Here is a 12,208-nt window from a genome sequence, read left to right as displayed (position 1 = left end):
CTCCACCTCATCTCCTTTATTTAAAACCTCAGAGTCAGGGGTAATGGTGGCAATATCAAATTTGTGCGATTGCCCTGGTATAGGAGTGAGGATATCCACTCTGGCAGACAGGATGGATAAATCCTGCTGAGCCTGCTGAGTCTTAGCAGCAAGCTGTGAGGACACATTCTCCAGCATAGATTTTACACTGCTAGCACATGCAGGCTCTTAAGACTTTCCCCTGTGACATCCCACAGAGTTGTGGAGACACACAACTGAGCTGTGGTGAAATGCATTGCTCACAAGTGACCTAGAGGTAGATGCAGGGGTGCATTTTGCATTGCAAATCATACAGGTTATCTTTTTCACTATTATGGAGACTGTAACCACCCCCACTCAAAAAAAAAAGTCACACAATAAGTTAAGGACAATGTGAGCATGTAAAGAATAACTATGTGAAGTTAACTACAACTTGTAAATGTGTACACCAATGCTTAACAAGCATGTGGGATAAGGATTGAGACACAGAGGGGACCAGCAGGCCTTTAACCTGAGCTCCCAGATTAAGGAGCTGGTTATCAAGTGAGAGCACACGCGAGAGAGCGAACACGCGAGAGACTAATGCCTGTGTGTGCTCGCTGCAGCGCAATGTCCGCGGTTACAATCACTCTCTCAGGCGACTGAACCTGCCCCTGGCTTCCCATAAAGCAGGAATGCAGTTTAGTCCCCAACAGCCACCCCCAAAATAATAAAAATACACTAAACTCAGTAAAAAAAACCTCTGGAGCTCCAGAAGAGTGAACCCTCTCCTGAGGGTACATTTTTCTAAACTGGCTTATGGTTGGGGACATAGGAGCAGCCAGTACACCCATTCTGATGAAAGTTATATGTGCCTGTCTCCTGTGGAGGACTCTATTCCCATCGTATGGAGACTCCAGTATCCCATATGGATGATTGAGAAACAATAATATCCCTTCTAGCTGAACTGCACCTTCTCTAAGCACACTACCCCAAATCCCATCCAGTTCTGCAAACCTCTTTACGCAGCACTACACAGTCTTCAAACATGATGGGGAACTCCCCCTCTCGAGCATGAGATGTTGCTTGTGGTGATATGTACAGTGCTATTACATTGAGGAACGCAAACGTAGTGGTCTGCCAAGGAAACTAGCGCATCAGATGAAATCTATCATGCTCGCTTCCATTCAAAATTGCAATATTTGCAGCAGTGCCATCAGCTCAGAACCCAGGTACACCACCTACTGGTCAGAGAAGTCTGGCCAGAAGTGATCTTAATTTAAGAATTGCCTCCAAAAAGCCATACCTTTGAGGTGGAAACAATGCAAAGCAATTCAACTCTGCATGAAAACCGAGGAACTGTGGTACAGAATAATTACGGCATGTTCTCTGGACTAAGGAGCCAAAACTTAAAAAAAATTTACTGTAAAAGAAGGCATTTTATTTGCCAAAAAGCTGGAGAAATGTACAACACATAGGTGTCTATAGGCAACAGTAAGGCATTATATAGGTTCCTTGAAAGCTTGGGGCTGCATTTCAGCAATTGGAGTTGGGGGATTTGTCAGGATTAATGGTATCCTCAATGCTGACAAACACAGGCAGGTACTTATCCATCATGCAATACCACCTAGAAAGCAATTTCTGCAGCAGGGCAATGACCTCAAACATGCAACCAATGTCATCATGAACTTTATTCAGCGTAAAGAGAAAAACAAAGTGTCCCTACAGAGCCCTGATTCTAAACACCAACTAATTTGACTGGAATTACATGGAGATAGAAGGATTTGAACAAGCGTACCTCTACAGATCTGTGGTTAGTTCTCCAAAATGCTAAGTTCCTTCAAAGACACTCTACAAATGTACCTAAAATAATTGATGCTGTTTTGAAGGCAAACATCTTCTCACTAATTATGAATTTGATTTAGATATCCCTTTTTTCTCATTCAGTTTGCACTTTTAAATAATTCTTATTTTACAACATTTTTTTTCCTTAACCTGCCTAAATCCTTTGCACAGTGCTAGATAGATGTTCGCTCATAGCAGGCCAGATTAAGAAGCTTCAGAAGTAATAACGTGGGAGAGTGATAAACTACCAGCCAACCAGCTCCTGACATTTTAACACAGCCTGTAGCAAGTAAGTTAGGAGTGGATTGGCTGGTAGTTTATCACTCACCACTTTATCACTTTTTGAAGCTTAGTACATATAGCCTTAAGTTGTTCGTGCCTAGGCACCCTGGGTTGCCCCAGGACACTTGCAGGGGTTCCTTGGGTTGGTGGACCAGATCAATTCATATTATTTATGGGCAATGAAACAGGCAAAACCAGTACTGATAGCGGCCAATCATAACATATGTGGACAAACAGAAGCAAATCCTGTCCCTCACCATATTTAAAAACACAATGTACTTCAATTTACAAGACAAGTGACAGATAATACGTGGCGCAATGCTGCCTCGATTCACAATCCCCAGAAGTTACACCCTAACTTCACAAACCATACACTACAACAACATTAGGGAAATGGAAAAGTGGCGCAGTGAGATACTTGGTGTTCTTTTAGTGTTACAGGTTCCTCCCAAGAATAACTCCAGTCAAATTCAAGGAGGAACCTGTAACACTAAAAGAACACCAAGTATCTCACTGCGCCACTTTTCCATTTCCCTAATGTTGTTGTAGACAATGTACTTCAAGTTAATATTTATTTAACAATTTTTCCTTAAGAAACATTTAGACTAGGGATGCCTTGAAAACATTTTGATGCTGTAGGGTGCAGTGATTCAAAAAGAGGGATTTTGTACTTACCGTAAATCCTTTTCTCCGAGTCCACAGGTGTCACTGGAGTTACACTGGGGAATAAAAGGCGACCACAGGGAGCATGGGCACTTTAAATAAAAAGATTAGAGTGGCTAACTCCTCCCCTTCTACTTCCCCTCCAGGTCAGTCAGAAAGGTTGTGCCCGGAAGGGAGCAGGAAGATGAAACACACTTCCGAAGAGGAGGTTAATACCACATACATCATTCAATAAAAGAAGTAAAGAATAAAGACAGTGAGAAAACAATGAAAATTCAAACATACATAGTCAACGGACAATGTAACATACTAACATAACGTAACCCTAGCAGGGAAACTCCAAGGTAATGGTCCTTGTAGGATATAAGCCCAAAGGCAACTTAAAGGAGAACAGCGCTGTGGTGGGTGTCCAGTGACACCTGTGGACTCGGAGAAAAGGATTTACGGTAAGTAGAAAATCCCTCTTTCTCCTTCATCCACTAGGTGTCACTGGAGTTACACTGGGGACGTCCCAGAGCCCTCAATCCCGGGTGGGTGAGTGCTGAGAGCCCCTTAATACCCTGCGGCCAAACACTGAAGCAGGAGCCGCAAAGGTATCAAACCTGTAGAACCTAACAAAGGTTCTGCAGCCAGAACAGGTAGCCGCTCGGCAGAGCTGCTGTAGAGAAACCCCTCGGGCAGCCGCCCAAGAGGACCCCACCGACCTGGTTGAATGCGCTGTAATGCAACCAGGAGGAGTCTGTGAAGAGGTGACATAGGCCTGAAGTATGGTCAACCGAATCCACCTGGACAGCGTCTGTTTTGAGGCTGGCCATCCACGACGCACAGGGTCGTAGGTCACAAACAGCATTTCAGACTTCCTGATAGAGGCTGTGCGGGCTACATAAATCCTTAGAGCCCTAACCACATCCAAGGATCTCGCCTCCGGTGAGTCCTCTGGGAAGGCAGGAACCACAATGGGCTGGTTCAAATGAAAGGCCGATACCACCTTTGGAAGGAAGGCCAGGCTGGTACGGAGCTCCGCTCTGTCAGAATGAATTGAAGAAACGGGGAGCGACAAGAAAGAGCCCCCAGTTCCGATACACATCTGGCATCTGCCAGAGCCAGCAAAAGTACGACCTTCCACGTGAGGTAGCGAAAGTCCACCTCCTCCAAGGGCTCAAAAACCAAGGACTGAAGGTACTCCAGCACCAAGTCCAGGTCCCAGGTAGCCGTTGGAGGACGAATGGGTGGCTGCAAACGAAGCACCCCCTGAAAAAAGGTTTGTACCTCTGGAAGAAAAGCTAACTTCTGAAAAAAGATGGAGAGAGCTGAGAGCTGAGACCTGAACCTTCAAGGTATTCAGCCTCAGCCCTGCAGACAAACCTTCCTGCAGAAAAAGGAGGAGTCTCGCCTTCTTGAACAGGCATGTGGAAACCCCACGCTCTCGGACCAAGCCACATAAGAGCGCCATATCCTGTGGTAGTGCGCTGAGGTGACCTCTTTCCTGGCACGAAGCATGGTGGGTATAACCGCACGAGGTATACCGGCCCTCCTCAGGATGGACCTCTCAGCAGCCAAGCCGTCAAATGAAGACGACCTAAATCTGGGTAGATGAAGGGTCCCTGGCTGAGAAGGTAGTCTTGATGAGGCAGGGGCCACGGCTCGTCTATCAGCAGAACTGTCAGACTGGTATACCAAGACCGACGAGGCCAGTCTGGTGCCACCAACAGAGCAGTGACCCCCTCTCTCCGGATCCGTTGAAGTACCCGGGGTATGGTGGAAAGAGGTACACATACTGGAAGGGCCAAGGAGCCACCAGCGCGTCGACCCCTTCTGCTTGAGGATCTTGTGTTCTTGCGAAAAACTGGGGAAGCTGGAAGTTGTGGTGGGACGCCATCAGGTCCACTTGGGGACAGCCCCAGCGATGTATCAGCTTCTGAAAGACTTGGGGGAGCAAGCACCACTCTCCTTGACGTACGTCCCGCCGACTGAGAAAGTCGGCCTCCCAGTTCTCCACTCCGGGGATGAACACGGCTGAAAGGGCCAGGGCATGGGCCTGCACCCACACCAGGATCTTGCTGACCTTCATGGCTGCGCAACTGCGGTCGCCTCCCTGCTTGTTGATGTACGCAACCATCATGGCGTTGTCGGACTGGACGCGAACGGCTTTGCCCTGGAGAAGAGCATAATAGACAGCTCGTACTTCCAGAACGTTGATGGAAAGCAGACTCTCCTGTTGTGTCCACAACCCGATACTGACGGTCCAGGGTGACCGCACCCCAACCTCGGAGGCTGGCGTCCGTGGTGATTAGGGTCCAATCCCAAATCGCAATCCTCCTTCCCTGTTGTAGGTTGGCGGTGTTCAGCCACCAGAGCAGGGACAGACGAGCCCGTGGGGACAGGGTCACCCTCTGCTGCAGATGCAGGTGAGAGCCCGACCATTGATGGAGGCGCGACAGCTGGAAGGGGCGAGAATGAAACCTGGCGTATTGTATCGCCTCGAAGGTGGATACCATCCTCCCCAGCTGTCTGGTGCACAGACACCTGTCTCCGGCGTAGGACAAGTCTGACCAAGGCCTGTAAGGACTGAATCTTGTCCGCTGGTAGGAACACCTGCATCTGACTGGTGTCCAGGATCATCCCTAGAAACAAGAGATGCTGAGTGGGGTGAAGCTGCGACTTGGCGAAGTAGAGGATCCACCCGTGTGATGTGAGGATCTTCTGTGTGAGAAGAATGTGCTCCAGCAGGGTATCCCGTGAACGACTCTTCAGCAGAAGGTCGTCCAAATAGGGGATGATAGTAACCCCCTGCATGCGGAGAACCTCCATCATGACCGCCATCACCTTGGTAAAGACCCGAGGTGCGGACGAGAGGCCGAACGGAAGGGCCTGAAACTGCCAATGCCGCTCCTGCACCGTGAACCGCAGATATGCTTGGTGCGGGGCCCAAATGGGAATGTGCAAGTAGGCGTCCTTGAGATCTATGGATAGCAAGAACTCTCATTCTTCCAAACCCTGGATCACGGACTGTAGGGACTCCATCTTGAATCTGGCCACGTGCAAATTCGGGTTCAGATCACTCAGGTTGAGAATAGAGCATACCGAGCCATCCGGATAGGGTCACAAGCTCTCTTACCCAGGCGTCCTGACATGACTGGAGCCACACGGAGCCGAAGTTCCGTAAACAAGCTCCCACTCTGGGATCCCCTAAGTGGGATGGTGGACTGTCATGCCGTAGGCTTGGTGGCTTTGGGGTCCAGAGCGGTAGCGCCTCTTCCACGACCTCTGGTTCCTCTCTGTGAAGGGGCACCTCCCCTGGATCTACCTCTGAACCTACTGGAGGGACAAAAGGAAGGCATGTGGGCGGTTCTGCGAGACGGGGGTGGAGCTGCCGACGGAAGAAAGTGTGACTTCCCGCCTGTGGCCTGGGATATCCATCTGTCCAGTTCTGGACCGAAGAAGAGCTCGCTGTTAAAGGCCATGGATTCCACCGCCCTTTTTGATTCTGCATCAGCCTGCCACTGTCGCAGCCAGAGGCCTCTGCGGGCTGAAATGGATAAGGCAGAAATTCTAGCCGCCAACACACATATATCTGAGGATGCCTCTATTAGGAAAGCTGAAGCATCCTGGATTTGTTCAGACAACTGCATAATAGTAGCTGGGTCTGATCCGTCACTCACCTCAGCCGAGATTTGTGACACCCATACGCCTATTGCTTTGTTCACCCAACAACCAATCTGCGCCGGACACTGTAACACGCCAGCAGCTGAAAAGATGCTTTTCAAGGTCATCTCCAACCTACGGTCAGACGTCCTTGAGGGTGGTAGCCCCAGGGACTGGAAGGACAGTCTTTTTGGACAGTTGGGAAACAGGTGAATCCACTCCCGGTGGAATTTCCACTTTTTTACGGCAGCAGTGGATAGTTCTGAAAGAACCTTTTAGGGGCTTGGAACAGTTTGTCGGTTTTTCCAGGCCTCGGTAACATGCTCATCCAATTCCTCAGCTACTGGGAAATTAGAGGACATCTTTTGCTTTTTCCCCAAAAAGGGAAGGACGGGAAGGGGTGTCAACTCCCTCTGTCACATTACAGGTCACTTTGACCATTTGAATTAGGTCCTCAATACCCTGAGAGGGTTGAGCAGGGTCTTGTGTGTCATATACTAACACATCCTGTGCATCCTGCATGTCGTCCCCAGGGGGCAGAAATTCTCCCTCCTCTAGGTCTGGCATATCGTCAGAGTCAGGGGAGTGGTGTAATGGAGAAGCCCTTCTCCTCTGCAAAGGTGGGGGCTGCCTTGAGGAAGGGCGAGGTTCAGCCTGCCCTGGAGCTAGGGCTCTAGTGAGGCTCTGAACTGCAGAGGCTAAGTCACTCTGCTGGTTCCTAGAGGTCTCTATCTCTCTGAGACTGTGTTAACTCAGAGGATAAACGGGACATAACCTCAGTTAGTTGTGAGGCCCAGAAAGGTGGGTCCACTGGGGTTTGTGACAGAGGGATTAACAGTGCATTTTTCACAGTTACGATCCCCAGGGGCTGAAGGGGTAAACTTAGCATTGCAAGTCTTACAGGCAATTCTCTTGGAGCTTCCCCCTGCCATTGTATATATAGGTCACAGAAAATCCACACACTACCACACACCCAAGGGAGAGTAGGTATAGATTAGTCAAGGTAGAAGGACTGGATAGGAGAGATAGTGAAGGAAAGGAGCTGCCACAGGGTTTGAACAGCGCTATGGTATGTAACCAGGGAGCGCTATAGCCCTAGTTTTTAACACAGCCCAACTATCTCTCTCTAAGCGCTCAACCCCCAACTGTAACTCACAGTGCCGGGAGAGCTTATAGCAGGACGGTCACCAGGATCAGCGATGCACTTGAAGCCTTCTCCGGCGCCAGGTTTGAAAACCCTCTGCTGCCGCCATTTTTCTAATAAACCCTGACCACCGCCGCTAGCAGTGGTGGCAGGGAATACTTACAAACTCGCCTGCCGTCGGCGGTGAGGCTGGGGGAGGACTGCGGCGTGCTTTGGTGGGCAGCGCCCGTTGCCTCCCGAGACGGTGGTCTCCGCAGCCAGGGATCCGGGCGCGTTACTATGGAAGCGGCCGGCTCCCTACGACAGGCTCCCACGTACCAAGCAGATAGTGTATCACTATCTGCCTGTCCTCTGCGCAGTGGAAAAAACCCATTGCTGTTTAAAAATCTTATGTGCTCTGAGAGCACACTAGTGTGTGTACGCTCCCTTTCGGGCACAAACTAATACTGACCTGGAGGGGAAGTAGAAGGGGAGGAGTTAGCCACTCTAATCTTTTTATTTAAAGAGCCCATGCTCCCTGTGGTCGCCTTCTATTCCCCAGTGTAACTCCAGTGACACCTAGTGGATGAAGGAGAAATGAGAATTGCTGCCCTAAGGGCTTTTTTACATGCTCCGGTGTCTCCCGGATGGAAAAGGGCCAGACAAACTTTGTCTGGCTTTTTGACTGCCCGTGGTGCATTTCACATGCACCAGCTCAGTAACTCGTGCTTTATGAAAATGGGGGTGGGGATTACCAATAATGTAAGACTGAGGGCAAGTGATAGCTAAAACAGCACGCCAAAAAAATTGTGTGAATGGTCCCTTAACTGACATGTTAGGACGGCCCAGCAGCCATCCTTTTCAGTGGATAGATCCAGCTGCTACCCGGAAACTAGACTATGGCCGACCCAGGTGAAAGGACCCATAAACTGTCATAATTAATTACAATTAATGGCTTTTAACTGTCTGGCTTTTTTCCGCCTGGAAGAATCAGGAGTGTGCCAAATAGCCCTAAGTCTGGACGCCTCTATCCCTCACTAGCCTATACTGTAGCATGTACACCCAAGAAAGAAAACCAAACTATACATAAATGATCCAAACATCAATCAACGTTTTTGCCAGGAAGTATATTGAGACACCTGATACCGCTTTCGCTTGGCAAACATGGGATGGACCTGGTATTATGAACCTGACTCTGACCTAGGTCACACTTTTCACACATAAACCGGTGTATAATGGGCGAAGTGAAAAGGGTACAACAGAAGAAGAAAAACATTAAATGCTGCTATCTATTACAAAAGGGGGAATCAAGTCTCAGTGATTTTTTGAAAAAAAAAAAAGCTGCGTGGGGCTTATGGCTTACAGATACCACATAAAAAGAAACAAACAAACCTTAAGCCAGGGATGGGGAACTAAAAACCCAGCATGGCCTGCAACAGTGTTGGCATAACTAGCCTGCAACAGTGTTGGCATAACTAAATAGCAAAACTGGATCAGGGCATGCTGGGATGTATAGATTAACAACAGCAGGGTCAAAGGTTCCCCACCATGGCAGTAAAGGCATTCAAATACATTATGCGATTTGGGCCCTATTTCACCCGATTCCGGCAGATCAGGCCAAAACAAGTTGAGTGAAAATCAGGCCCAATGGCTTGTGCATGATATCCGATACTCAATACAGTGCGCATCAGGCCAAGTCAGAGACGATCGCTGATGAAAATGAGACACTTCCAGGGGGAAGAGGCATGGGAAAAGCTGACTGCCTGGGGAAGAGGCATGGGAAAAGCTGACTGCCTGGGGAAGCTGCTAGTCGACTAGTCGTGGGGAAAAAGCTCCCGGTGGCTGCGCAAAATACACAAAATATACAAAATATTGTAATAAACACTGTACCTTTTCTTCTTCCTTGAGTCGCTTTTCCTCTTCTTTTTTACGCTTCTCTTCTTGTCTAGCTCTTTGACAAAAAAAAAATATATATATATATATATATATATAAATATGGTCATTTGCTAAGTGTTTGGTAAAAAGACCAAAAATACTATTTAGAAAACATACAAAACCGCTGATTAAAGTTTTATTTTCATCAAACAAAGTTCAAAGTTATATATGTGCCTGTCTCCTGCGGATACCCTCTAATACCCAGTGTCTTGAGACCATCCCAGTATCCTATAGGACGATAGTGAAAAAAATTTAATATCATGCCACGCTATGTGGTCTAACAGGTTTATTTTTCTAGTCAGCGTAACTTAAGGCCCCCATAGACTAGGGAAACTTTTTCGAGCGGAGAAGTTGCACGTGATCCCCCCCCCCCAGGGCCTTCCAGAGTGTCAAGATCGCATGCTATAGTGTATGCGGTCCTTTTCCATTCGATATAACACATGCAATGCCAGCCAAGCATGGGACCGTGCATATCATCTGCGGTCAAATGCCTTTGGATGCTTTTTGTGCTATGGTTAGCCACAACCGCATAAAGGTGTCCACAATGCATGCAAATTGACCAGTTGATATTTGGCTACTTCACCATGAGACCTACAGTATGGAAAATATCCACACACACAATACATAGGTCACTTTTTATCTTCCTTAAATGGGAAAGCCATATCATTGTATCATTTATAGGTTTTTCTGGGCACCAAATTTGATCTTACGTCTGGTCTGTCACAATTAAATAATTATTTGTCAACCAAGAGGTTGACCAATGCCTAAGCTCAACATCAAACTATTTTGGAACTTCATATTCTACTTTATGGAATCTCTCATTTGACAACCTGAAACACTAATTTAAGACTTACAAATGCTCTGCTTGCCCTCATATGGAGTAAGCCTTAAATATTTTAGGCAGTCTCAGAAAACCAATAAGCTTTAGTTATACCATCTGGCAGTATTCAAAAAAATTGGTTATGGTAAATAGTTTAATGCCCTTCATTTAAGTATACTATAGAAAAATACTGGGGGGGTTTTAGCACAGTGCGCTGATAGGTGAACAACGAGCTCTGAGTGATATTTGAGTAACCAAAATAACACTGGACACGCTTAGTATGAAAAAATATTTTATATAATAAAAAGAAACATAAAATTTTATAAAACACAGAATTATCAGACTAAAAGCACCTTTCTAAGCAATATACGCCAAGAGCAAAATACTTGAATGATTACGTCTCCAAGAAGCAATTTTAACTCTCCATTGTAACAGCCAATAGTACGAGGGGAGTAGTTGTCTAAAATGTCCGGACGTAGTCCCAGTTTAATAATCATGGACCACAATTAGGCAAATAGGTCGATGGTAGTTAATAATGCCAATTAGCATGTAAGCAGAACATGCGCTAGTAGTAAAGCTGGCAGTTCGAAAAGCAACAATAGTAACAAGTGGGTAGTTTGATAGTAGCAATATAGTTTCTCACCCACAGATGATCCAAGCAACGGGGAGCTTATTTTGTTGTAGCTCGACCCTGTAATGTGTGATAGATTTGGCAGTATCCAGACGCTGTTCAGATGCCCCAGCCAGAGCAAGATTAGATCTGCAGCCGCCACTGTTCATGTAGGAGTCGGTCACTGACAGGCAGCAGATTACAGTCTAGCGGCTGTATGCACGGCTGGGTGGTGGTCGGCGGTGAGAGATGGAGACCGGCTGAAGGAAGGAGAGACTTAGCAGAAGCCTTGGAGACGCTCAGAAGCACAAGTGTGACGTCAACGTGTTTCGTACCCGTAGTGATTGGGAACTTTTTCAAGACAAGATAAAATTGTATGTTTCTTTTTATTATATAAAATATTTTTTCATACTAAGCTTGTCTAGTGTTATTTTGGATACTCAAATATCACTCAGAGCTCATTATTCACATAGCAGCGCACTGTGCTAAACCCCCCCCAAACTCTGCACGCACTCAATGTATTAAGGCAGTGGTTCCCAAACTGTGCGCCTAGGCTCCCTGGGGTGCCTCGGAGTACTTGCAGGGGTGCCTCAGGTTGGTTTTCCAGAATCAATTCAAGTTATTTATGGCTAATGAAATAGGCAAAATTAGTGCTTGTGGCTTCCAATTAAGAATATGTGGGTAAACAGAAGTGAATAATGGGTGAAACTTAATAGGATGAGAGATTCAGAAAGTGAGAGATTTGGTAAGAAATCTCCAGGTTTTTTAAAGCGGCAATCATTTACACTGCAAAACCAGTTTGATTTTGCAGTTTAAATGATTGCCGCTTTAAAAAAACTGAAGATTTTTTACCAAATCTCTCTTTCTGAATCTCTCATCTTATTAAATTTCACCCCATGTTTCTCACCACATAAGTGGACCTAAGGAAAACATTTAAAACACAACTTTTTAAATATTTTTCCGGAAATCAGTAACCAACTTTTGGCCTAGGGGTGCCGTGAAAAATATTCTGATACTTTAGGGTGCTGTGATTCAAAAAGTTTGGGAACCACTGTATTAAGGGCTCCCTCCCCCAAGGCTGCAGACAGTGCAAAATGACAGGCGAATAGTACTTAGTCAATGTATACAGAGTTTCCCAAAATGGCGCCAAGCAGAGTGAGGGAAGAGACCATCTGTCCCTGCTACAGCAGGGTCTGTGGTAATTTGGTGCCAAAGCGGAGGGATGCCCAGCTGTCTTCAGAGCAAGAGCGGGTCTGCAGCAGCTCAGCATTAAAACAGTGCGACAGCC

At 46.9% G+C, this 12,208-nt stretch overlaps 1 protein-coding gene across 1 annotated transcript in view; it reads right to left on the bottom strand.

Moving 5' to 3' along the window:
• Nucleotides 1-12,208, bottom strand: part of CHAF1A (chromatin assembly factor 1 subunit A) — a 248,464-nt gene that overhangs the window by 154,023 nt on the left and 82,233 nt on the right. The window contains exon 6 of the mRNA XM_083179341.1: nucleotides 9,446-9,506. Within this exon, the coding sequence (XP_083035467.1) occupies nucleotides 9,446-9,506 (61 nt within the window). The remainder of the gene's footprint in view (nucleotides 1-9,445; nucleotides 9,507-12,208) is intronic.

This window comes from Crinia signifera, chromosome 1 (genome assembly GCF_055691185.1).
Source record: "Crinia signifera chromosome 1, ASM5569118v1, whole genome shotgun sequence".
In the NCBI taxonomy this organism is placed as follows: domain Eukaryota; kingdom Metazoa; phylum Chordata; class Amphibia; order Anura; family Myobatrachidae; genus Crinia; species Crinia signifera.
Note: the sequence above shows the minus strand (reverse complement) of the source record. Positions and strands in the feature narration are given on the sequence as shown.